The sequence below is a fragment of the Triticum dicoccoides genome, chromosome 2A (assembly GCF_002162155.2).
Source record: "Triticum dicoccoides isolate Atlit2015 ecotype Zavitan chromosome 2A, WEW_v2.0, whole genome shotgun sequence".
NCBI classification, from domain to species: domain Eukaryota; kingdom Viridiplantae; phylum Streptophyta; class Magnoliopsida; order Poales; family Poaceae; genus Triticum; species Triticum dicoccoides.
The window spans coordinates 369,707,676-369,732,267 of NC_041382.1; the positions used below are offsets into that span (position 1 = coordinate 369,707,676).

The 24,592-nt window shown below is 46.4% G+C and overlaps 1 protein-coding gene across 1 annotated transcript in view; it reads right to left on the reverse strand.

Moving 5' to 3' along the window:
• Positions 1-2,289: 2,289 nt before the first annotated feature.
• Positions 2,290-24,592, reverse strand: part of LOC119354603 (probable polyribonucleotide nucleotidyltransferase 1, chloroplastic) — a 23,537-nt gene continuing 1,234 nt past the window's right edge. Inside the window, exons 2-24 of the mRNA XM_037621318.1 lie at positions 23,407-23,475; positions 22,633-22,739; positions 22,490-22,532; positions 22,327-22,410; positions 22,055-22,119; positions 21,798-21,954; positions 20,759-20,815; positions 20,056-20,169; positions 19,031-19,291; positions 13,730-13,804; positions 11,669-11,782; positions 9,576-9,668; positions 7,480-7,658; positions 6,956-7,139; positions 6,793-6,840; positions 6,612-6,684; positions 4,602-4,675; positions 4,404-4,511; positions 4,246-4,340; positions 4,028-4,091; positions 3,765-3,818; positions 3,642-3,683; positions 2,290-3,020 (exon numbers count right to left, since the gene is read on the reverse strand). Of these exons, the coding sequence (XP_037477215.1) occupies positions 2,784-3,020; positions 3,642-3,683; positions 3,765-3,818; positions 4,028-4,091; positions 4,246-4,340; positions 4,404-4,511; positions 4,602-4,675; positions 6,612-6,684; positions 6,793-6,840; positions 6,956-7,139; positions 7,480-7,658; positions 9,576-9,668; positions 11,669-11,782; positions 13,730-13,804; positions 19,031-19,291; positions 20,056-20,169; positions 20,759-20,815; positions 21,798-21,954; positions 22,055-22,119; positions 22,327-22,410; positions 22,490-22,532; positions 22,633-22,739; positions 23,407-23,475 (2,397 nt within the window). The 3' untranslated portion in view covers positions 2,290-2,783. The remainder of the gene's footprint in view (positions 3,021-3,641; positions 3,684-3,764; positions 3,819-4,027; positions 4,092-4,245; positions 4,341-4,403; positions 4,512-4,601; positions 4,676-6,611; positions 6,685-6,792; positions 6,841-6,955; positions 7,140-7,479; positions 7,659-9,575; positions 9,669-11,668; positions 11,783-13,729; positions 13,805-19,030; positions 19,292-20,055; positions 20,170-20,758; positions 20,816-21,797; positions 21,955-22,054; positions 22,120-22,326; positions 22,411-22,489; positions 22,533-22,632; positions 22,740-23,406; positions 23,476-24,592) is intronic.

Below are 24,592 nucleotides of genomic sequence, written 5' to 3' on the forward strand. Positions count from 1 at the left end.
CTTCATTTTTATTTTAAACCTGATAACATATGCAACTCGAGGATGATAATTTATAATATGGCAGCCTGATAAGTTGTGATGTGTCAGATTGGTTAACTCAAACTGTTTTTTCAACACTAATATTTTTAATTTCGCTTGATAAATTATGCAGCTTGAGCCTGATACCTTATATTAGGTCAGCCTGATAACTTCTATGGTGTCAGCATGATAACACTAGCTTGTGTTACCTTATTTAACTCATTCGATTTTTTAGTGGTAACTTCAATTGTTTCTACTTGATATTTCATATTGATTTAGCTTGATAAACGACATTGTGTCAGCATGTCTAACTCTAACCGCTTTCAACACTTATAATTTTACTTTAACCAGATAACTTATGCAACTTGATCCTAATAACGTATAATATGTCAGCCTGATAACTTGTGATGTTTTACAATGTGTAACTCGAAATTCTATCAACACTCATGTTTTATTTCATCTTGATGAATTACGCAGCTTGAGCCTGATAACTGATAATACATCACCATGATAACTTCAAGTATGTCACCATGACAACAACCACTTTTGTTAGACTAGTTCATTCATTCTATTTTCAGCATGGTAACTTAATAGCTCTACCTGATAATTCATATTGTTTTTAGCCTGATAAATTATACCGTTTGTAGCAGTTTAACTTGATCCTTTTTCAATATATTTTTACTTTCAACCTGATAACTTATGCAACTTGCCACTAATAAGTTATAATATATGTCAACCTGATAAGTTGTGATGTTTTAGAATGGTTAACTCGAACTGCTTTCTTCAACACATGTTTTTTACGCCCACTTGATAAATTATTTTGCTTGAGTCTGACACCTTATACTACGTCAACCTGATATAGGGTCATGATAACACTCACTTTTGTTACCCAGTTTAACTCATTTGGTGTTTCGGTATGGTAACTTCAATTGCTTTGTACCTGATAATTCATATTGATTTAGCTTGATAAATTACATCATGCCAACATTTACAACTCTAACCGCTTTCAATGTCTATAATTTTACTTCAACCAGATAGTAACTTGAGCCTGCTAACATATTATAAAGTAGTATTAATTATAACTTATGATGTGTTGCAATGTCTAACTCGAACCGCTTTCAACAATCATGTTTTGCCTCATCTTGATGACTTATGCAGCTTGAGCCTGATAACTTATAATATATCAGCATTGATAATAACCACTTTTGTTAGCCTGGTTAATTCAATCTATTTTTTCAGCATGGTAACTTAAATAGTTTCTACGTGAGAATTCATATTGTTTTGGACTGATAAATAACACCATGTGTAGTAGTTTAATTTCATCTGTTTTTTCAACACTTCATTTTTTCTTTGAACATGATAACTTTATGCAACTTGATAACTTATGAAGTGCCAACATGTTTAACTAACACGTTGTTAGTATATTTAACTCAATTCTCTTTTTTAGCATGGTAACTTAAATTTATTCTACCTTATAATTAATACTACTTTAGCCTCATAACCCACACTTGTGTTTTTGTTATTTGTCAGAATGGGATATGTTAACAACTACACAGAGCGGATGATTACTACACTACATTTCCACTCGTATTGTCAAAAAAAAACTCTACCCTTGTGTTTTTGTTATGGTATATCTCATTTTAACAAATAACTAGGAGACTGCATCTCTGATCATATCCATAGGTTTAGGAAGAATTTAACATAGTTACCAGATTGATTATGCTATAATTATCATCATGGTACGATAGTTAAGGTTTTCGACGGTGTAAAAGTTCTCAAAAATTCTGGAAAAAATACTGAAGCAACACACCTAGTCCCTCCGTTCCGAATTATTTATTGCAGATATGGATGTATCTAGATGTATTTTAGTTCTAGATACATCCATTTTTGCAACAAGTAATTTGGAACAGAGGGAGTATAATATAACATGATTCAACGAAGGGATTGAAAATAGTATCTATCAGGTCACTATTCATTGTTGAATTGTTTTTTTCATAGCTCGTAAATAGTTTTGTGATTAAACCTGGAAATTCACATGGCATCACCCTCTCAACATACTGTCTTTCTACACTCCATCCATCCTAAAATAAGTGTCCCAACTTTGTAGTGTTCCAACTTCATACTAACTTTGGTACAAAGTTATACCAAAGTTTGAGAGACTTATTTTAGCACAAAGAGAGTAGAATATTTTAAAAATTCAAACATTGTTTTCACAAAATTTTCATTGGAACTTGGTTTCCACGTGATATGCTCGCGGCGGCTGATAGGGAGGAAGCGAAAGAAGTAGGCTCATGTTTATAGCTACACGGTGAAAACAAAACACGCGTTTATCTGACGAAATAAAACAATGACGCACATTTGCTTGTTGTTCAGTGGCAACGCACGGGTATAGCTAGGCCATGTTAAAGCAATGTAGCAAAGCCATAGTAGGCACTCCTTGTTGCACTAGACAAAATGCAGATGTGCATATGGGAACACAACCAAAATAGTTGCATGCTAAAGCAGCAACATAAACCAGGTGAGATTTCGCATCTACTCCATTTGGAGCATGATCGAGCACAAAGATTTGAACAGATCTTCTGTAGGTGTCCAATCTCAAGGGGGCAAGTGGGCAATTTGGGCTGCAAGCCATGTCATGTAGTTCCAGTAATGCAGTCAGTGGATATTGTAGTTGCAATCCTAGTCTTCTCAGGCAATTAGTGTGATGAAGCGCCATGTTGCTTGTGTCACCCTGTTTCTTTCACTGTCTTTGTGAGTCCAAATGCTTAAGGACTGTCAGCTGTGCTGTTTTCAAGGGTCTTTGGTGTGGCATTTTCAGCTGCAGACGGCTCAACTTCTTTCTTACGTTTGGACCTTCTAGTTGTCATCTTAATGATATCATCTTTGTATACTACCTTTTCTTTCACTGAACTGCTCGTTTGCTGCTTGATGCTGCCAGGTTCTTGGTTTGCATCAGGAAGCAACGCTTTGCAACTTAGTCGAAGTTGACCCTTGTCATTTATCTGGTTCAGACAGTCAAGAAAATAGGGATTCAGAAAATAGAGATGGTCAAAACTACTGACGGCATTCCCCTTCAATCATATCATGTAACCAGAAACTTAACCTAATGGCATTTATAGCCGTAAGATTAGGAATAGTAGCCTAAGCATTCTAAAGACCTGCAGCAATTACTATCTTAATAAATATTAGCTGTGACGCTGGAAAAAATAGGACACTAATTATGCAATATTACAGTACCACCAATTAACATATACAGCCTACAATTAGCAACAATGACACTGATCTATGCTCCATAATACCTACTCCCTCCGTTCATTATTATAAGATGTTCTAACTTTTCTGATTCGAATGTATGTATACACGTTTTAGTGTGTTTGTTCACTCATTTCAGTCCATATGTAGTCCATATTGAAATATCCAAAACATCTTATAATAGTGAACGGAGGGAGTAGATAATATTTGAACCAGCTGAAATCATGCACTGGTTGAAAATTCCAGCAATAGGCTCTTTGGCTACCATTCGTCGCCCATCTATATGTACCATTAGCATACACCAAAGGCGCAATTTTCACGGTTTTACATTGCATTGATGTTGAGTTTACACTTTAAAGAGATTTACAAACCTCAATAAGCTTGACATCAATGCGATCACCAACTTTATAAGCCTGAAAAGGAATAAAGAATTGGATAACTTAAACACGAGAAGGAATCAAACACAAAGTAAAACATGTGATATATTTCCTCACATCCTCAGCCTTGGCCAACCAACTTGAACTTAACTCGCTGATATGACATAAACCCTGCACATTGAGTTAAGAATACGAGTTATGGCAACAAGATAATGAACAACAACTGGAAATGGCTTTGTGCATGTAAACTAATTAGCTCCTTAGAAGCCCAATGAGGCCACGTGGATTTGTCAATGAGAAGTAAAATTATTCTGCATTGTGAACATGCAATAAATATGTTAACATTGGGATTAATAAAGCAAATTTTAGTATCTACTCACCTCACGCCCTGGTGCAATTTCAACAAAAGCTCCATAGGGAGCAATTGTTTTGATCTCACAGTTCCTAGCAATTGAGTTTCCAAGAAGAGTTTTCATTAGCTAAAACCCAGAAAATGTTTCAATTTAAAAGCAAGTGCTTGGTTGAATCTGCAGGAAGCATAACATAATATGAAGAAACTATATGCACATAAAACCAAGGGAATAAAACGAATTGACACCTGAAAATTTCTCCAACTTTTGGAACCATGGTAAGATTAGTTATTATATTTTTCGACTTCTCTAAGCTTTCCATGTCCCTTGCAGTAATTTTTACCTGCCAAAAGAATGTCAGGTAGTACTTTGAAAAGTTAACATGCTATCACCAAGTTCTCCTTACCGTGCCATCATCTCGAGCATCAATGGCATATACTCCAGTCTCCTCGAGTATGCTTTTTATTGTCCTTCCGCCAGAACCAATTATCAAATTCACCTTGTTAGGTTTAACCTTGAAGAAGAACAGTTGCAGACAAGTTTAAAACATTATAATTGCAAGGAAATATAAAAGATCATCATGCTTCACAAACAATGTACCAACCTTCATAACATGAATAACAGGAGCATGGGGAGACAGTGCTTTACTTGGAGGAGGCGAACATTTTAACATTTCATCTGAGGAAGACAATGAAATCTAACATCAGATATTACCTGAAATTGATTTGCAAATGGAAATACAAATGGCCTTTTGACCATAATAGAATTCAGTGGAATAGACTGGAGTAAATTGTTACTATTCTTAATAATCTAAGAATGGAGAGTTTGTTAACCATAATCATGTTGTGTGACTTACTATTAGAAGTTTTTGGGATAACCCTCCCACATTTTAGCTGCATTCACAAATGATGTCACCTAAGATGATGCATTCAAAATAGATACGCATGATTCTTCTTCCGGAATTAATACATATTATAAGAGCATCTCCAAACCGGTGATGTATATTTTGGTGCTCCAAACCGGTGATGTAAAAATTTACATCACCAAAAAGTGCTTTTTACATCTCCGAAAAAGGCTCAACTCCAACAGTTGGTCCAAAACGAAGATGTAAAATTCTGAAAACGACCAACTACTACTTCATCTCAACATAGTTCAAACATCAAATTCAAACAAGTTCAAACATAGATGACATAAATTTAAACTAGCAGAACTACTCGTCGTCCGAGGGCATCCAGTACGACTCTTCGGAGTCATCCGAGAGCCCCCAGAACTCCTCGTCCTCCTCCGACGATGACTCGATGGGGATCACCGTCGAGGGGCCGGCCTCGTCCTCCTTCACCTCCTTCTTCTTCTCCTCGGCATCACGCTTCCAGTAGAACTCCTGCTTGGCCTAGACGTACTCGGGATGCCCCCGCGCAAACCGAGCCATCGCCGCCTCGTCGCTCTCGCCGGGAGTGACGACAACCGCCGGTCTCTTCTTCTTCTTCTTCGTCGTCGGCATCTCCTCCATCTGGATGCCCTGTGGCACGAGCCACTCCGCCACCGCCCGGGTCTCGATCTCCGGGAAGTTGAGGTCCGTCTTCGGCCGTCCGGCATGCCACACCGGCACGTCGTAGGCACGCGCGGCCTCGTCAGCAGTGGGATACATGCCGAGCCACCAACGCCGCCCGGCGTCAGAGAACTCCACTCTGAAGTTCCCGGAGGGCTTCGCCCTCACGCCGAAGAAACCCGACTTGCCCTTCGGCGCCATCCGGTGGCGGTGGCGGCTGGAGCGAGTCAGGGCAACGGCGGGTGGAGAGAGGTCGGGGCGACGGCCGAGCGGGGAGCGGGCGGTTGCGTGTGGTGCGAGGCGGAGGCGGACAGAGTGGGGCGGCGATGTGCGGTGCGGGCGAGGGCGGGCGCCGGCGGCGTGCGGTGCGGGCGGGGGTGGGAGGAGGCCGGAGCAAAGGCGGACAGGCCGGGGCAAGGCGGAGGCGGACGGGCCGGGCCGGAGGCGGGCGGAGCCGGGGCGGCGCGGTGCGACGACGGCTTGATCCGCTCATACGACGGCGGGGGGCAACCCAGGCGGGATGGAATCGGCGGCAGGGCTAGGGGCGAGGCTGGATCTGCGGCGGGGCGGCGTCGGGGAGCTGCCGCAAGGCGGCGGCCGAGTGGGGAGCTGCGGCGGGCGGGAAGAAGAAGGGGGGAAATGAATGAAGGGCGGTTGGGCGTTGGCGCGCGGTCGCGGTTATTTTACATCTCCGGGAGGCGGAGATGTAAAAAAATTTGCATATGGACCATCTGTTGGAGAGCTGTTTTTTGCCTCAGAAGATCCAAAAGTTGGTTACTTTTACATATGGACCGTCTATTGGAGATGCTCTAAGTAAAATATGATTTTTGTACACATTGCAGACAGGAAACTTCTTGTTCAGGGTTTAAAATGCTTACGGTAGAATTTCGGTGAGCTGATATAATTACATCTTCTTTCTTTTATGTTACATCTTGCAGCTTACTTACAATGTATCGTAAGTTTGCAGTTATCTGTTACAAGTAACATGAAACTGGATTTTTCCAGCATGGTATCCACAGATAATAAAGCAAGATTTAAGGTTAAACACAGGCTATACAGACTTACTTAGAATGTGCTTTCTACCATCTCTAGCTTGTAGAAGTGCTTGTTCCATTACAGGTAGAGTTATCCCCACTACCTGCCACAGCATAACATGCACAGAGATAACTTCAGAGCGAATAATATGCAACCTAATAGCATAGCCACAAAACAAATGTTGGTTCATCTAGTCGTTAGTGTTTACAACCTTGATGTCCATTTGGAAAGCAGATATACCATGTTCACTACCAGCAACCTGAAAGAGGGGTTGACTGGTAAACAAATTAAACAATTCAAACAGAATCAACCATTAAGCCTGCTACTGCATTTATATGGGGGAAACCCAACTCGGGGTGGTATAGAAGTTACACCTTCAAATCCATGTCACCAGAGGCATCTTCAGATCCAGTAATATCAGAAAGAATAAGTGGTGTACCGTCTCCACCGAATTCCTGAGTGTCAAGAACTAAGCCCATTGCTATTCCAGCTACAGGGAACTTTATTGAAACACCAGCATCTTGAAGTGCTAAACAACCTCCACAGACAGAAGCCATGCTGGTGGTAGATAACAGAAATATATTACCAATTTAAGAATAAAAATAATACAGGGCAGGCTGTACTGCATGAGAGAAAACTATTGCTCAGCTGTTAAGACTCGTGAGAAACATTGAGTAAAATCAGGCTATCCTGCAGCCTGCTCACAAGGATGATAATGACGAGTGGCAGAATCTATATTATAACAACTCCAATAAGGAGGCGCCAAGTAACTACATACGATAGTAATAGTAACACAACAAGAACGTAGTAGTGCAAGGTCAAGTGTCAACTCTGTACAAGCTTCCCCATCGAAAGACTTGCAAACTACAATGGAAGAAAAGCATGAAATGATCATTACCTGGATGAGCCGTTACTTTCAGTGATAGTACTTTCAACACGAATAGTGTAGGGAAAATCCACCTCTGCAGGTAAAACCGGTTCCAGCGCCCTTTCTGCAAGCATACCATGACCTATCTCTCTCCTATTAGGTGCTCCGGTTCGACCAACTTCACCAACAGATGATGGAGGGAACGTGTACTGCAGTATGTAACACAATAATTAGCTATGAAGTGTAATCATGGGATGTAACACGTGCATACAGCAGTCAGAAGCACACAATAACTGGACCAGTCGGTGAAACTTTGAGGCATCTGTTTGTCAGCTCATATCATGTTATGTAACAGATGCATACGGCAACCTAGAGCGGCTCAAAACATGGTAGTTTAATATTTATAAACACACAATAACTGGACCAGTCGGTGAAACTTTTAGGCATCTGTTCATCAGTTCATATCATGTTATGCAACAGATGCATATGGCAATCTAGAGCGGCTCAAAACATGGTAGTTTAATATATTTATTGCCTGCCCCAACAAGCAAATCACTGCAAAGCACCTAGTGGGAACTGTGTTAAATAAGTGGGACGCCCCAAACTCAATTCTTAAAACGGCGAGTCTTCCCGAATAATAATAAAATTAACTAGCTTTTAGAGGAAAGAATCATGAGCTGAACCAGAAAGAACATGGCAGTGGCACCGGTCTCAGGTTTTCTCTAGTTGAACAGACCCATTGTTTTTTTGTTAAACTATGAGAGCAATATAATGAAGGGGAGCCTTGGCGCAGTGGTACAGCTGTTGCCTTGTGACCATCAGGTCACGGGTTCAAGTCCGTGACCCTGCGCAAGCAGGATCTACATGCACCAGGCTGCCCTATGAGAGCGATATAGTGTCCAAGAAATAACTGCTTAAACTACGAAGTGGTACCAGTATCTTCACAGCTTAAATCTTATTTCAAATATATTGTGAATGGGCTCTGTTAAGTGCTAGTAGCTTAAGAAAACACTCTTTACTGTAAGCAACACATGTCAAAAAGGCTAATATACAACTACATTAATTGTCACTATTTAACTTCTGAGCGACAATTAATATGGGACAGAGGGAGTAGTTAATATATTAGGGAGTTTCGGAGGCCGAGATTAAAAAAAAAAACTTTTCAGTTTCAAAAAAATCGGATAAAAAACACCTATACAAGGATGTAATGTATATGTGTGTAAAATTTCACAATGAAATACCTTGAACTGCAAGCTGCACAAAAAAAAAATCATGGACTTTGAGAATGAACAGTGTATGTACTGAAAAGCCACAGATTTTTTTTGGTAGCTCTTATTTTTTTGGTAGCTCTTATTTTAACGTAACTCCGCCTATGTCTTCTAGGCATAGCCGGTCCCAAGCCCGGGTAAAGGAGGAGGGTTGTGATAGGCTTGGCGAGCCAACGTAAAAACTAGCCAGTCCCATAGGTATGAAACCCATTTGAGCGAGAATAGTACTAGGATGGGTGACCTCCTAGGAAGTCCTCGTGAAAGGGTTTCATATCTAAGGGTTGTGATAGGCTTGGCGAGCCAACGTAAAAACTAGCCAGTCTTTTGGGTATGAAACCCATTTGGGCGAGAGTAGTACTAGGATGGGTGACCTCCTGGGAAGTCCTCGTGAAAGGGTTTCATATCTAGCCTACCCCAACTTGTTTGGGATAAAAGGCTTCGTAAGTAAGTAAGTAAGCTCTTATTTTAACGTATTTCATCATGAAAATTTACACACATGTACACTGTGTCTCTGGGTGTATGTGTATTTTTTCAAAAAAAATTGAAACGTATAAGTCTGAATTTTGAATTTTTCAAACTTTGGCCTCCATTTAGCATTTTCATAGTTAATAGATCTACATTTACCAGATCAGGATATATTTCACAAGGAATAGTTGAAAACAATTGCCCTCATAAATGGAACTATCTAAAAGCCCAGCAAAGCATTACAAATATAATTTCTATTCAGTCGAACTATATGGGAAACAATAGATGAATATTTTTTAACTCTGGATATGTGAAACTGGCCAAGCAAAATATTCAAAAAAAGAACTAGCCAAGCAAGATGATATGTCATCAACCAACATTCATATCGCGTACCTGAAGATAGAAACTCTTTGATTCCTCGGTGTCAACAAGAGTGTCAATTCTTTGTGCCATCTGATAGTCACCTAAAGTGACCACAGCCAGTGCCTGCATGATCAAATAAGAAACGTTAAAAACGTACGGTTTTTTTATTATGATTTTTTGAATAAGTACAGAGTTAGAGGTACTGTGTTTAACACTACTTCAACTCAAGCAGAAACTGTCTGTTATAAGAGAAAACAGTGTAGTGACACATGCAGCTACATTTCTTGTTCTTGCAAAATTGTGATTAGTATGCTGAGTAAGAGCATCTACAGCCGGACTTGGCAAATCCGACCCCTCATACGCCCGCGGACGCGCCTGGGCGCGTCCGTGGACAGTGACCGGTCACCCCTCAAAAAACGCATTCCACATCCGGATACCTCAAATTAGAAACCTCAAGTCCATATTATTACATGCAACGCAGGCGCGTCCGTGGACAGTGACCGGTCACCCCTCAAAAAACGCATTCCACATCCGGATACCTCAAATTAGAAACCTCAAGTCCATATTATTACATGCAACGCAGCAATCTTTGAGCGGAGCTTCGTCCGGTTCCGCTCACCGCTCGCCCGGCTCCACCCTGGCCATGTCCGGCGGCCGGCTGCGCTCCTCAGAGTGTTGGTCCGGTCGCCGGCAAGGTAGGGTAGGGCATGGGACACGAGCCGGCTCACGGGACTCAAGACCCCGACGTCTCCCATGCCCTACTCTTCCTCGTCGGAGGCCGGAACCTAAACGGTGTCGATGGACGTCTGATCGATGACGGATCCGTCCAGGGACGAGCCGCCGACGTCCACCACGATGCGGTTGCGGCGCCCGGACTGATGCGCCATACGGGGCGAAGAATCGACTCCGCCTCGCCGACGTCCGCCGCCGCGAGGGCTGCCGTGGCCTCCCGCACCCGATGCCTTGCATGGCGGGCACGCCGTGCCATGGCCTCGTGGAACGATGATGCGTCCCGAACATCGACACGCCACCGGAGGAGTTGCGCGTCCGCCAGCGTGTTCGGGCGCCAGACGGACCGCACGGCCCCCGGCGAGGCAGCTACGGCCGGCCTAGCGCCGGATCCATGCGCCATTTGGGCGGACGCAATGGATTACCGACGGATGGAGTCCGAGCGCAGCCGTGCATGTCCCTCCTCCCGGGCGTGGCGGAGCGCAAGCCGGACGGCCATCTCCTCCTCGGAGCCGCGTGGGATGAGCTCAGGGTCGACGGATCTGGAGGTGAAGGACTCGGATCCGCTGCCCGCCATGCCGGAGACGACCGGAAGGAGCCGGAGACGAGCTTGGGTGGCGGAGGGGAGTGGAGGGGAGGGGAGTGAAGTGGCTAGGGTTTGGTCCGGGGAGCGGATGGGGAGGATTTTATGTGGGGTTGGGTGGGCCAGCGTGGGCCAGGTTCGACGTGGCGGGCACACCCAGGCGCCCCCATATCCGCCCCATATTTGGGCTGGATATGGGGGGTGCCGATCAGCCCGGGCGTCTGAGGGCCGTTTGAGGGGGGCGTCTGGGTCAAAAAATCGTGACTGGACAGTGACCGGGCGGCCCGCCCGGGCGTTTGAGGGCCGTTTGAGGGGGGCGTCTGGGTCAAAAAATCGTGACTGGACAGTGACCGGGCGGCCCGCCCGAGCGTATGAGGTGGGTTTGAGAGGTCCGGCTGTAGATGCTCTAAATATCTACACTCATACGTCACAAAATTGCAATAAAGTGCTACACAGATTGAAATTACTCCGCAAAAACTACTAGATCTACACAAAGTGGCAACAAGTATTGACTGCAATAAGAAATCAATTTGTGGTTCATACAAATATACCACATTATGTGAATAAAATACAAATGCAAGATTCCTAAAGCAGCAGGAAGGATCAAATAGGATTAGTGACACGATCATGAAAATGAAACCAACAACTGGGGCGGGAGTTCCACCATTGCATTATAAGAAGAGAGTTGCCCGGTTAATTTGAGGATTAGTGAGACAATAAGCATCATATGCAAGAAGAAAATGATACCAAAAGGTTAAGTTGTGAGGAATATCAGTTGCATTAGACTGTCAAATTAAGTGTATTACCTTACCTGTGTTTCTCCCCTTGTGAACAATGCACTACCATGTGCCCGTGGGAGTATTCCACATTGAGAATTAATGGGGCGAAGCTCACAGGCACTCCGTCCATCGCTTCGCTTTTCACCCTGAAGTTTGAGCACATTCAGGAAAGACATGAATAATAATAGTAGCATATACCACAGAAAGGTTTAAGTAGAAAGTCTATCGATCCTAAAAAACGTTGGCTAAACGGCGAAGTGACACCTCTCCACAAATTAAGATAGTACCCAAGCGGAGTCCGCATAGCGGACTTGAACACGAGTGGGCGGATTCAGCACCTTGAACTCCAGCCACTTGCTAGCTCTCAGTTCTCAGTCTATCGGTCCTAGTAAAAGTCTTACAAGGTAATGTATTCCAAAATCTAAACCCTGCAACTATTAAATCAAACTATTAATGGATAGAGGCCATGCCCCACAGGCATTGCTGCACTTAGTGCTGTGGGATGCAGCAGCCCTATTCTGTACATAGACAGTCTCTACTACTGTCATGCAACTAACCCACTTTGCCATAACAACTGTGCCTCCTACCAGGCACAACTGTATTTTCAACATTTTCTTCTTACGGGAAGTCAACTGGAGGGGATTATAATATGGTCATATTTGTACTTCTGCCTGGACTATCATGCAACATTCATGAAATCATTTTCAAGGCCTATGAAACTATGAATTGTCTTAATGATCTAAATGTCGCACTACAAGAAAGCCAGCCTTTTTAAGTAGAACTAGATTCTATCTGATTTTCTAATTCTTACAGAATACTGTGCCCATACTGTATTTCTTAGTTCTGACTAGTCCCTCCGGTCCTTTTTTCTTTGCATCTTAGATTTTTCGGTTTTTCCCCTATTAGTCTGCGTGTTAGCATATTTTACCTCTTCTTCCAATGCTACCGCTGAACTCGCAGCTCCGCATGCACCGCTGCATTAACTACCTGCCATCGATGCCTATGCAATTTCCAACATTGATGCATGCACCGTAGCCACGACCGGCATTACAGGTTGCTGCTGCTCCAGCGCCATTAATGGAGTCCAATGGCCCAGGTCGAGCAGCACCACTACCGCTTCCGCCCAGGTCGCCAGGTTCCTGCACACTGCCGGTAGGCCGAGCACCACCACTCCCGCATGCTCTGGCCGCCTATTCTGCTTCCGCCTGAAACGCCGGCATGCTACACATGACCGGCGGGCCGAGCACCCTCACTCCCACATGGCTCGCGCCCCCTGTTATGTTTCCGCCCGAGGCGTCAGCGTGCTGCACACGACCAGTGTGCATGGCGAGCTCCGCTGATGCCGTCGTCGCCATGGATGTGATCTGCAACGCCCTAGTCTATGAACTATGGATGACGCATGACATAAATGAAGAAGGCAGGAGAGATGTGCAAGACAACGAGAAGAGAATTGCTAACTGAGGAGATGGAGAGCATTGGATTTATAGGGAGCTTCTCAGTCTTTTTACTTCAATGGCGCCATTCTAAATTTCGGGCAGTAGAACCGCACCCAATTCAGTTTCGAAGGAGCAGGAGAGGAGCACGTTATTTTCTTCATTTTCGTTTGAATCTTTTGGCGCCGGTTTATGAAACTGATTCACCGCCATTTGCTACGGGAGATCGTGCGCCATGGCGTGCCAGCTCGAGCACATGCAAAGGGAGGGGGAAAACAAGGAACCCGAAGCGCATGCAGAGGAGGAAGGAGCAAAGTAACTTTCAGGTGTATTCATCTTCTCAGATCTCCGGATCTTCGCTAGCCACCCACTGCAGGGGTAAAAGAGTACAAGTTCAACCAAAAGTGGAGTTCCGTGGTATGCGTGATTTGAGTTAGGCGAAGAGAAAAAAGTACCGGAGGGAGTACCTAGACATAACATCACCTTGACTTTGAAGATTATCATGTTTTGTATCTGATTATTCACCATGACTGAATTCCCAGATTACAATCCGCTATAGCATTGCGAAGTTGCAAACAGGAAGGCAATATGCAAGTGAAAACTTCCTACCCAACAAATGCTGTAATAGATATAACGAAGCATCCTAGCAATAACATTTACCTCTACAATCCGCCTTCGCAGATATTTGGATGAAACTTCCTTGAAGACTAACTTGACATCAACTTCTGAGAATAACTACACAGAAGAAACAGTGTAGATCGGTAAAAGCAACAGATAATCAATTGTGCATGAGATGGATGGTAAGCTAAAAACAGTGCCACAGAAAATAACAAATAGAATTTCAAGTTCACTCCAATAAGATGATATAGGGGGGAAAAGGCTGTAGGACATATTCAATGAGAACAAAATAATGATCATTGTCATGTGGGGCACGTCTTACAGACGTGGGCCGCGCGGCCAGGAGCAGCCGACGGCCGCATCAGGCAAGGCGCAGGCTGGACAGGAGTCCTGATCCGGGCACATTAGTTCCTAGACTAGTTTATTTCGTATAGGTTTCTAGTTTGTTATTAGCCCATGGGGCCTTTATATATCAGATAGTTAGCACCCTTTAGAGATAAGCAATAAAGTTATTTCCTTCTATCTTCCCCTCCCGCATCATAGAGCAGCCAGGCAAAAACCCTAGCGCTCCTATCCACCGCGACTACGAACTACGTAGTCGAGGTCCTGCTGTCTTGGGCACCGAGGCCCTTGACAACTTGGTATCAGGTTCCAGGCGATCCTCCTCCTCGTCCACGCTCCATCCGCCGGCCGCTTTCCCCCCTGTGTCCGCGCCCAGCTCCCCGACATCGCCACAATCCGCTGCCGCCTCGGTCACTTCCGGCATGGCAGAACCGACCACCGCGGATCTGGCTAAGATGATCGAGGCCTTGACGGCCACGGTGATGTCCCTGCAGTCGTCCGTCACCGCACTCCAGAAGGACAAGTCCTCCTCTTCGTCCAGCGCAGCCGCCGCCCATGATGGGCAGCACCACAATGATCGGCCGCCCAGGTTCCAGAAGATGGACTTCCCCAAGTTCGACGGCAAGTCTGATCCGCTCGCCTTCATCAACATATGCGAGTCCTTCTTCCATCAACAACGGATCGCCGAGGAGGAGAAGGTGTGGATGGCGTCCTACAATCTCGAGGGTCCTGCCCAACTATGGTATATGCAGGTCCAGCGCGACGAGGGCACACCTCCGTGGCGCCGCTTCTCCGAGCTGCTCAATCTCCGCTTCGGGCCACCGCTGCGCGCTAACCCGCTGGGCGAACTAATGGCGTGCAAACGCACGACGTCCGTCGTCGACTTCCAGGAGCGGTTTGAGGCACTCCTTCCCCGGGCAGGCACCTTATCCGAGACACAGAAAGTGCAGATCTTCACCGCGGGACTCCAGCCACCCCTCAGCCTCGACGTGGAGATCCATAACCCACAGTCCCTCGCCGTCGCCATGAGCCTCGCCAGCAAATTGGAGCTGCGCGACCAGTGCGCGCTTTCCGCCGCGCCACCGGTGCGTTTTCCACAGAAGGGCATCCTGCCGACACCAGGACCACGCCTCGCGCCCCCCGCTCCGGCCCCACCAGCCGCACCTCAGCAGGGCCACAATCTGCCGGACGGACGCCCAATCAAGCGTCTCTCCCAGACAGAGATGGAGGAACGCCGTCGCCTGGGCCTTTGCTTCAACTGTAACGAGAAGTTTGGCAGGGGCCACAACCGCGTGTGCCAGCGCATCTTTCTCCTCGACTTAGCGCCGGACGACGACGACGACGACGACGCGGCCTCCGCCACTGATGATGCATCGCGGGCCGACCCTCAAATCTCGCTCCACGCGATCGCCGGCGTGCGCACAAGTGAAACCATGCAGATGCAGATTACTCTCGGAGGTGTCTCCCTCCTCGCCCTGATCGATTCAGGCTCCACCCACAACTTCATCGCCGAAGAGGCGACCGCTCGTGCTACGTTACCGCCCCCCACCACAGAGAAGATGCGCGTCACCGTGGCCAACGGCGAGCGCGTTCCGTGCCAGGGCGCGTACCGCGTCGTGCCCTTCCGCATCGGCCACGAGGAGTTCGCGGAGGATTTCCTCGCCTTGCCGCTCGCGGGCTACGACATCGTCCTGGGCACGCAGTGGCTGGCGTCGCTCGGACCGATCCTGTGGGATTTCCGAGCCCTCTCCATGACATTCTGGCGGCGGGGCCATCGGGTGTGCTGGCACGGCATTGCAGGACCGGACGGGCCAGCCCTAAAATCATGCAGCGGCCGCGACTTCCTGGACGCCATCATCACCGAGTTCGACGGCATCTTCGCCGACCCCTCCGGCGTGCCACCGCCCCGCAGCCGCGATCACGGCATCACCCTGCTACCTGGTTCCGCCCCGGTGGCCGTCCGTCCGTATCGATACCCGGCCACGCACAAGGACGAGCTGGAGCGTCAGTGCGCCGCCATGCTCGCCCAAGGTATCATCCGTGCGAGTTGTTCCGCATTCTCGTCCCCGGTACTGCTGGTCCGCAAGGCCGACGGGTCCTGGCGCTTCTGCATCGATTATCGCGCCCTGAACGCCATTACTGTCAAGAATGCGTTCCCGATTCCGGTGGTGGACGAACTCCTCGACGAGCTACGGCACGCTCGTTTCTTCACCAAGCTCGATTTACGTTCCGGCTACCACCAGGTGCGGATGCGTGCGGAGGACATCCCGAAGACAGCTTTCCGTACTCATGACGGCCTCTACGAGTTTCTGGTGATGCCGTTCGGACTCTGCAACGCGCCGGCCACGTTCCAGGCCCTCATGAATGATCTGTTGCGGCCATACCTGCGCCGTTTTGTTCTCGTCTTCTTTGACGACATCCTCATTTTCAGCGAGACATGGGCTGACCATCTCCGACATGTGCGCACCGTCTTCACGGTCCTGCACCAGCACCGGCTCTTCGTCAAGCGCTCCAAATGCGCGTTCGCCGTTGAATCAATCGCATACCTGGGTCACACCATCTCCGCTGCAGGCGTGGCCATGGATCCGGAAAAGGTGCAGGCAGTAGCGGACTGGCCGCAACCACGCTCGGCGCGCGCGGTTCGGGGCTTTCTCGGCCTTGCGGGGTACTACCGCAAGTTTGTCAAGGACTTTGGCGTGGTTGCCGCGCCCCTGACGGCCCTCCTTCGCAAGGATGGTTTCTCTTGGTCACCGGAGGCGGCAGCAGCTTTTACCACCCTCAAGACGGCAATCACCACGGCTCCCGTCCTCGCGTTACCGGATTTTACACGGCCGTTCATCGTCGAGTGTGACGCATCGACGTACGGTTTCGGGGCCGTCCTTCTTCAGGACCACCACCCGGTGGCTTTCTTTAGCCGGCCAGCCGCGCCACGTCACCGTTCCCTGGCAGCGTATGAACGGGAACTCATCGGCCTGGTGCTCGCGATTCGCCATTGGAGGCCGTACCTATGGGGGCGTCAATTTGTGGTAAAAACGGATCATTACAGCCTCAAATTTCTGCTTGACCAGCGTTTGGCCACCATCCCGCAGCATCATTGGGTTGGCAAACTCCTGGGATTCGACTTTACGGTGGAGTACAAGGCAGGTAGTACCAACACGGTGGCGGATGCACTTTCCCGCCGTGACACGGAGGAGACGACGATCATGGCGGTCTCAGGGCCTCGTTTCGACTTCATCAATCGCCTCCGGCAAGCGACGTCTACTGATCCGGCGCTCGTCGCACTGCGGGAGGATATCACGGCAGGTGCGCGGCAACAGCCTTGGGCGCTCTCCGACGGCCTCGTTACTTTCAACGGCCGCCTCTACATTCCGCCGTCATCCCCGCTACTCCAGGAGATTCTCAGTGCCGTGCACGATGATGGGCATGAAGGCGTCCTGCGCACATTGCATCGTCTCCGCCGCGATTTCCACGCACCTAACCTTCACAAGACGGTGCAGGAGTACATCCGCACTTGCGGTACTTGCCAGCGGTACAAGTCCGAGCACTTGCACCCCGCTGGGCTGCTACTGCCGCTGCCGGTACCCACGGGCGTGTGGACTGACATCGGCATCGACTTCGTGGAAGCGCTTCCTCGAGTAGGCGGGAAGCCTGTCATCCTCACCGTGGTGGATCGCTTCAGCAAGTATTGCCATTTTGTGGCGTTAGCCCACCCATACACGGCAGAGTCAGTGGCACAGGTGTTCTTCGCTGAGGTTGTTCGTCTTCATGGCGTGCCGCAGTCCATGGTCTCTGACCGCGACCCCGTCTTCACCTCCGCTTTTTGGCGAGAGCTCATGCGCCTCACGGGGACAAAGCTGCACATGACGTCAGCATTTCACCCGCAGTCGGATGGTCAAACGGAGGCTGCTAACAAGATCATTGTGATGTATTTACGGTGTCTTACCGGGGATCGTCCCAAGCAGTGGCTCCGGTGGCTTCCCTGGGCTGAGTACATATACAACACCGCCTACCAGACAGCAACCCAAGAGACTCCGTTCAAGCTTGTGTATGGCCGTGACCCTCCCACTATTCGCTCTTACGAGCCCGGCGACACACGGGTGGCTGCAGTGGCCAGGAGCATGGCTGAGCGCGACGAACTTATCGAGGACGTCCGCTATCGTCTACAACAGGCACAGGCGGTCTATAAGTCCTACTACGACAGACGTCATCGGGACATTCGGCATGAGGTGGGCGATTGGGTTTGGCTTCGCCTTCGACAGCGCGCCGCGTCCTCTCTCAACTTGCCAACCAGGGGCAAGCTCAAGCCACGATTCTATGGGCCGTACCGCATTTCAGAAGTGATCAACGACGTGGCATACCGTCTTGAGCTTCCGGCGCGCTCGCGCCTCCATGACGTGTTCCACGTGGGCCTCCTCAAGAAGTTCTTCGGCATTCCTCCAACTACACCGCCGGGATTGCCTTCGATCCACAACGGGGCGGCTGTTCCAGAACCAGAGCGCGTGACTCGTGCGCGCCTAGCACGCGGCGTTCGCCAGCTACTCGTCCACTGGAAGGGTGAAGCAGCTTCGTCAGCTACATGGGAGGATCTTGACAGTTTCGTCGAGCGCTACCCCGCTTTTCAGCTCGAGGACGAGCTGCTCGTCGAGGGGGGGAGAGATGTCATGTGGGGCACGTCTTACAGACGTGGGCCGCGCGGCCAGGAGCAGCCGACGGCCGCATCAGGCAAGGCGCAGGCTGGACAGGAGTCCTGATCCGGGCACATTAGTTCCTAGACTAGTTTATTTCGTATAGGTTTCTAGTTTGTTATTAGCCCATGGGGCCTTTATATATCAGATAGTTAGCACCCTTTAGAGATAAGCAATAAAGTTATTTCCTTCTATCTTCCCCTCCCGCATCATAGAGCAGCCAGGCAAAAACCCTAGCGCTCCTATCCACCGCGACTACGAACTACGTAGTCGAGGTCCTGCTGTCTTGGGCACCGAGGCCCTTGACAATCATCACCTGACGGTGGGGCTTTCTCGACACTGGCTTGATGTGAACATCGCCTTCATCCACTTCACCATCCTCTATAACTTCGTCCTCATCTTCCTCCTCGACAATATCAGCTAAATTTCCAATGGGTCCAGATAACTCATCTTTGGACACATAACCCTGCTCTGAAAGTATCATTATTACTTTCTCCTCCAATGCTGAAAGAGCTTTTCTACGGGGAATTTTTTCTTTTATTTGCAATGCCTTCACCAACTCATCTCCAGAAATATCCTGAAAACAATTAGCAGTTGAAATCAGCAATGAGTGCATAGAAGACGTGAAGTATGATACACTTAGCTTAATTTTTTTTATGAAAGAAAAGCGGATTAAACGACAATGGCAAAATACCGCCGTGGGAGGAGAAAGCATGTTGTATTTCAATCATTTTTTTCTAACTGGGATTTAACACTGTTGGTGTTCACATATTACTAGAACAAACATTTCTATCCAGCACGGCTAATTTAGCACTGGCACCCTTGGGAGGCTAAAACACTTGAACGCATATGTAGATACAATTCAACATGGAATAGAAGACCAGGGTAGATGCGCACATAGCCTGAAATAAGTTTTTCTGTGGGATAGTCTGAAATAAACTATACGATTGAAGAGGACATATGTAAGATCTGAACACCATGAAAAACCTCTCAGCCTACCTGACAATTTTACAGCCTGTAGGAAGAAACTGAGACAACAACAATACAGACAGTTTAATATCAAGGAGCAGCGATTGTGCCACTAAGTGAAAATGATAAAACATGTCGGGAGAGAGGATAAAAAAGGATCAGTATCTGAGATTTTTAGCCACAGGCCCACAGCAAGTCAGCAACTGCTCACTAGTCACCAGAAAAAAACTATAAAAAAAAGTAACACGGTTGCTGTTTTCATCTACTATAAGCCTATTATTAAGAACTTGAAATTTTGAAAAGGTTGCATATACCTACCAAAGTCAAAATACTGTACATTTGATTTAATAAAGGGCTACAGTATGTTCATACTTCAACATGCCTGTAGAGTTCAGCAGGTGGTAAATTGATAGCCTCAACCATTTTCTTCTTCCCACAAGTCTGGACAAGAACATCGATTGCCTTGCAGATTTCTCGAATCGCCACCTGATTTTTACTTAGGTTAGAATCACAAAGGAAGGAAAATAAAAATAAAATGACCAAAATGAGGCCTGAGAAGACAATAAAGGCAAAAGTTTAATATATTTTTGGAGGGAACTAGTATTTATTGTAAGAGATGGGCGAAAGAGATGGCGGTGATCATATCAGCTGAGCGGTGTGCCTAGAGCAAAAACATGTAATATAAAATAATTAGCGGAGAGCAGATCTTCTAAGAAAATGTTTCCAGTTGAATAAACTCCTGGTTCTCTCGGTAGAGGAAGTCTTCGCTAATTTGGGTTCACTGTCCTTGACCTTATACAGGTAAATAACAGCACCTTGCCCTTAAAAGGTAACTAGAAATTAGAGGGACCGCAGACCCCTAATCTGAAAAGCTAACATCAAGAATTTGTACAGAAAAAAGGAATCAAATATTTGAGCAATGACTTGCTCATTTCTTGTAGTTGCTGATTAACTACGCTATTAACTGCTAAGTGTGCATCTTGCAATATGATGGACACATATTTTGTCAAACTACACTGTGGATATCAAAAAAAACTATATCAAAAGAATAGCATAACAGACGTCATGAGCTAACCTGTCCTGTTTCAACAGCTTGAAGCAGCTTTTCCTCTGTGAGAAAGTCACAGAATCCCTACTAAGAACTAGTCAGAACTCAGAAAGCAAGACATGATATTAACAGTAAATAATAACTAGGACGGTGAAATGATCAAGATAACAGAACTATCACAGAAGACAGCATGGTTCACCTAAATTGATATATCTTTAGAATCAAGAGCAGAGAAGCATAATAAAAAACAGTACTCCCTCGGATCCAGATTAATTTGGACCGGATGGAGTATAAGGGTATGGTATGCTACCCATGTAAATCTGGAGTCTTCATTTACTGCTAAGTTAAAAAATCATATAAATATCTACTAATGAGCGTGCTTGGTTAAGTTAATCTGGAGTCTTCATTTAAACAGATTAAATCTGGACACTTATCTGCAATTTTGTACAGTTTGAATTAAACTGGAATTTGCACTATATAAAGGTCCCTAGCCCCTAGCAAAGATCATTGTGAGCGGAACCACGGAAAAGGATCGAGTAATAGGTGTTAGACCATGTGCGCATTTTTTCATTGCAGTAATAAAGCTTCCATTATGCCACATTTGGTCTGGTTAACCACATTTAGCACCCATGTGGTTTCCTGCCCAAATTCCAGAGAGGTTCACTCTCCTTGGCCTGCTTATTCATTTTCTTGCCAGATTTGAAATTTGGCCAATTCATGGGCCACCGATTCAGTAAGCAAATGCTGGGTAAGGGGAAAAATTAGCGCAAACCAAACAAGGTTTAACATAACTGCTAGCGAGCTGTTGTCACGAAAATAGCAGCGTGGCGTCGTACTAGTAAAGCTTAGATCTCGTAATGTACAACCAGTGATAAAAACTATGTCAACTTCTCATCTCGGGAGAACTAATGCCCAACTAACTATCAAGAAAACTAGAAGACTTAAGAGACTGATAGGCAAACACCCGACCAATATGTGAATATTCTTTTCTTTAAGATTCTTTTCTTTAAGCAAAATGGGCTGGGGAAAGTATATGTGCAACTGTAAACAAAACTTGAGCACAAACCTCTATCATCAATATAGCACTATCGGTCCCAGCCATCATCAAATCCAATTCCGAGTCCTCCATTTGTTCGGTGGTTGGGTTAACAACAAACTGATCATTAATCATACCGATTCTTACGCCAGCAATTGTTTGTTTATTTGGAACTTCAGAGAGTGCCCTGCAGAGATAGCTTGGTGATAAATAAGAGCAGCTGAAATACTTGTTTGGGTCAAAATCCACAGAATACTTGATTAATCCAATATTTTCATTAAACGTACATGGCGATACCAGCAGCTGTCACAGCCACGCAATCTGGGGAATGGATACCATCATAACTGAAAACCTGCAACAACAACAACAACAACAAAGCCTTTAGTCCCAAACAAGTTGGGGTAGGCTAGAGGAATAAGAAGAATTTATTTGTTGATCATATGAATAATAAAGCACGCAAATGAAAAACAAGTAATAGATGGATTAATGACACATTGTGCTCAAGCTCAAAAATGATGGTATAATTTATGTATGTACACACAAAAAATCATTGGATTACCCAGGATAGAATCTGAGTTTCGTAGTAGAACCCCTTGGGCATAGTAGGGCGTAGAGGCCTGTCTATCAATCTACATACTAAAACCTGCAATTAAAGCAAGAAAGAAACTATAATGAACCGACAAGTAAAACAAAGCAATATAGCAAAAGTTCTTATAGTGAACCTCGTGGTCTTTTGCCCTTCCTTCTCGTTTAAAAAAACCACCACTGCATTGGATAAAAAATAAGAGTAGAGTGAATGAAAATACACAAAACACAGGTGATAGTTGATGACACAAACGGCAAGAACTACTTTGGGTTTCTGTACCTAGTTCTTCCAGCAGCTGAAAGGCGCTCCTGATAGTGAACCGACATTGGGAAAAAATCAGAAGGATCGCTTGGAGTATCAGCCATACAAACAGAACAGTAGACAATCTGCAGTGCAATTAGTGATTTTAGTTAGGGATGCAAAAGTTTTGACGCTACTGGAAAATAGCGATGATCATCAGATCTGTCTTAGTTAAAAAAGAGTATGTTTAAATGGTGGTATGCATAGGAAAATTTGGTGTCCCCTGGAACTGACATGACGAAATTATGAGAATGAGACGATGACATAAGGAACAAGGCAGGTTTATCTTGTTGCAATGCACGCTCAAGCACAGAATTACAAACAGCAACAAATTCATGGGAGCCTAAAGTGTGGAAAATGTTCAAGGGTGTTCAGATTCCTGCTCTGCCCACGGCGTGAATTGAGTACATTACGGAACATGAAAACTACTAGTCTACCGCCGATAATTGATCTTTGAGACAGGTAGCTACACAAGGCATAGTACAAATATAAATCTAGCCAATTACACAAAAATTGCCGTATAGTCATAATAGGACAACTGAATCGTCAAATGCTCCCCCTAGAACTCCTGAGAAAATCAGAACCCATTCTACCACCACAACATCAAATCATTGGTGCACAGTCAATGGATTGAGTAGTCTATATCATGCATTTCAAAATTTCGGTGTTTAGACCAGCTATATTATTTCATATGTGACTCGCGTGTGTGAAGAAGAACGTGAGGTATTTGGATACTAAATTTCAACCACTTACTGTTTCACCATCTGTGACCATTACAGAAGCACTGGCTTGCCTCCCAATGTGTCCTGTTTCCACTAATATCTGAGAGACCAAAAGAACCAATCCAGTTATTATTTTTTTGCGCAAAAAGAACCAATCCAGTTAAAAATGTTGAAATATATTGCCCGTCTCCCTCCATGAGTTCGGACTTTTGGATGCGTTGGCTGGAGCATGAATTCAATATGGTATCCGAGCCAAGAGGTCTTGAGTTTAAGACCCTGCCAACGCAGTATTAAAATAAAAAAGATCTTGCGGCCTACGCCGATCCCACGTCTAAGGACTAAAATAGCCTAGACGTGAGGGCGAATGTTGAAATATATTGCCCGTCTCCCTTCATCAGTTCGGACTTTTGGATGAGTTGGCTGGAGCAAGAATTCAATAAAAAAAGCATTCTCACGCTGTGTCAAACAACTGAAGCAAAAACATATATACAAACTGTAAAAACTCCCAGACGAATAACAGTGAGCACATAACGACATAGTACCGTTACCATAGGTATTAGCTTTGAACATTTAAGGACAACTTAGGAACTGCACTTATAGTTTAACTAGGTATACATACGTGCTTAGCACTTAGGAACCCACGTTCGCATAATGCGTGCACTACATATGCGCTCGGGAACAAGGTGGCCTCGGTATCATGTGCTCTAAACACATGAATCTTGCTCTCCTATCCCGCTGGCTTTGGCGCATCTCGCAAGGTCACGGTGGCCTCTGGTTAGACATCATCTGGAATAAGTATCTGCGTGGGCGACCCCTAGCCTTCTGTCAGCGCACCGGCGGCTCCCAGTTCTGGCAGTCGGTGGTCCAACTTCTCCCAGTCCTCCGCATTGGGACCTCCATCTCGGTTGGATCTGGGGCTGCTACGTTGTTCTGGTTTGACCGGTGGGCCAGCGACTCCCCCTTCGCGGCGCGCTTCCCCGACCTCTTCTCCATCGCTGTCGACCCCCTGATATCGCTTGAGAGGGCCCTTATTGACTTAGGGCGCCTCGCATTCCGTAGGCCATTTGGGCCTCCGGATACCGCCGCTTGGCACGAGTTGCTTGATTGCGTCGCTCTCCATGAGCCGATGGTGGACGCTGGCCCGAATCAGGTGAGGTGGCGCCTTGAGCCGTCAGGCCAATTCTCCACCAAGTCCATGTATCAGGCCATCGCCCCCT